General features: G+C 41.0%; 1 protein-coding gene across 1 annotated transcript in view; it reads right to left on the bottom strand.

Annotated features, from left to right (window-relative positions):
• The window catches only part of LOC101858836 (ATPase MORC2A), a gene marked incomplete at its 5' end in the record, with an annotated part of 14,810 nt that extends 12,992 nt beyond the window's left edge, over nt 1-1,818 (bottom strand). The window contains 2 exon segments of the mRNA XM_013090896.2: nt 491-623; nt 1,688-1,818. Of these exon segments, the coding sequence (XP_012946350.2) occupies nt 491-623; nt 1,688-1,818 (264 nt within the window).
• Nucleotides 1,819-1,826: the final 8 nt, after the last annotated feature.

Below are 1,826 nucleotides of genomic sequence, written 5' to 3'. Positions count from 1 at the left end.
GGGGGGGGGTTATTAACATGTTCTTACGGGGTCTGTCTCAGAATAAAGTTTCCCTCCTCCGTGAAATCAAAAGTGCGCGACCAACAGCCACTAAATTTTGTGACGTCATGGCATCATGTCTAAGAAATCTCAATGCCAAATTGCAAGTGCATTGGTGAACGGGTCATAGAGCTATGACGTGTCAAAAGTGGTGTTCTTGTGAACTTTGTCCGAGGCAAATTCGAGGGAAATGGCTGGGCAAAACATTGATGCAACCTTCTCATGCTACGATGTCTGAGTTGTGATTAAACTCTTCTCGACAAGTCTGCAGTTGAAACCCATGGTGATCTATACAGAATAACAGGAGGGAATAATGCCCCATCAGTAAAGAAATGGATCAGGGAAGTTGAAGGAGGGAGATCTGACATAAAAGATGAAGTGCACACAGAAAATAGACAGACCCGTTGTACAAAAGATTTTCTCTTTTAAAAAACTACAGTTGCTTCCTTACCCTGCGTAGACCCCTCTCGTAATGGTCGAAGAAGTCGTCTAGAGGGAAGTCCGACAACTCTTGCAAGGACATAGCCGTGATCGCGTCCTTGTCCATGATCCACTGCGGCGGCAAAAAGTAGCGCAGGCACGTCCTAACAGGGAAGACACAAAATGAATGAACGAATGAATGAATGAATGAACCAGTGACAGGCTGAAAGGACGAGTGATTATTTTTTTTTAAATACTAGCACATCTGAAGGGGAAGAACGTAATGAATGAATGAATGAACGAATGATAGAACGAGTGAATGAACACATAAAATAAAGAATGACTGAATGAATGAACGAACTCTTAGACAAATAAAATAAACTACAATGTACCAGAACGAACATGAAAAAACGAACTCATGGATTGACAATTATTAAATAAATCACAATGTGAAAGAAAGAGCGAATAAACGAATGGGTGAACAAAGGAATAAATTACAAAGTGAAAGAAAGAACAGACGAACGAATGTGTGAACAACTAGCTGAATAACCAAATGATTGCAGATAATAAAACAACTGAATAACCAAACTGAATAAACAAACGATGGCAGACACTAAACTGAATAACCAAACAATTGCAGACACTAAAACAACCGAATAACCAAACTGAACAACCAAATGATAGCAGACACTATCTGAATAACCAAACAATTGCAGACACTAAACAACCTAATAACCAAACTGAACAACCAAATGATAGCAGACACTATCTGAATAACCAAACAATTGCAGACACTAAACAACCTAATAACCAAATAATTGCAGACACTAACCCAACTGAAGAACCAAACTGAAGAACCAAACAATTGCAGACACTAAACAACTTAATAACCACACCGAATAACCAAACGAATACAGACACTAAACTGAATAACCAAACGATTGGAGACACCAAACAACTGAATAACTAAACGAACGTACACACTAAATGCAGGGATGCCAAATGATTTTTGGAGAAAAAAAACCCTGAAAAGGAGCAGAGCGTCACATCTCACCTAAAACGAACCTTGTAAAATCCTTACATGAGCAAAAAAAAATCCATTTCTCTTACCATTCCCCTTTCCTTCACAAGATTATGAAAAAACCCGGTAAAAAGCTGGAAAAAAACGGAGATTTGGCATCCCTGTCAATGAAAAAAGGAAAAGAAGAAGGAGAAGGAGTCCACTGACCTGTAGCCGTTGGCGATGTCCTCTGTGACTCCAGTGGTGAGGGCAGGGGTGGCGGTGGACGAGGTTGGGGCTTCCTCGGTGCCCTCCTGAGACGACGGGGAGGCAGGCCGGGGGGTTTTGGACTCGGAGCTCTGGAGTT

This window comes from Aplysia californica, unplaced genomic scaffold (assembly GCF_000002075.1).
Source record: "Aplysia californica isolate F4 #8 unplaced genomic scaffold, AplCal3.0 scaffold01651, whole genome shotgun sequence".
Taxonomy (NCBI): domain Eukaryota; kingdom Metazoa; phylum Mollusca; class Gastropoda; order Aplysiida; family Aplysiidae; genus Aplysia; species Aplysia californica.
Note: the sequence above shows the minus strand (reverse complement) of the source record. Positions and strands in the feature narration are given on the sequence as shown.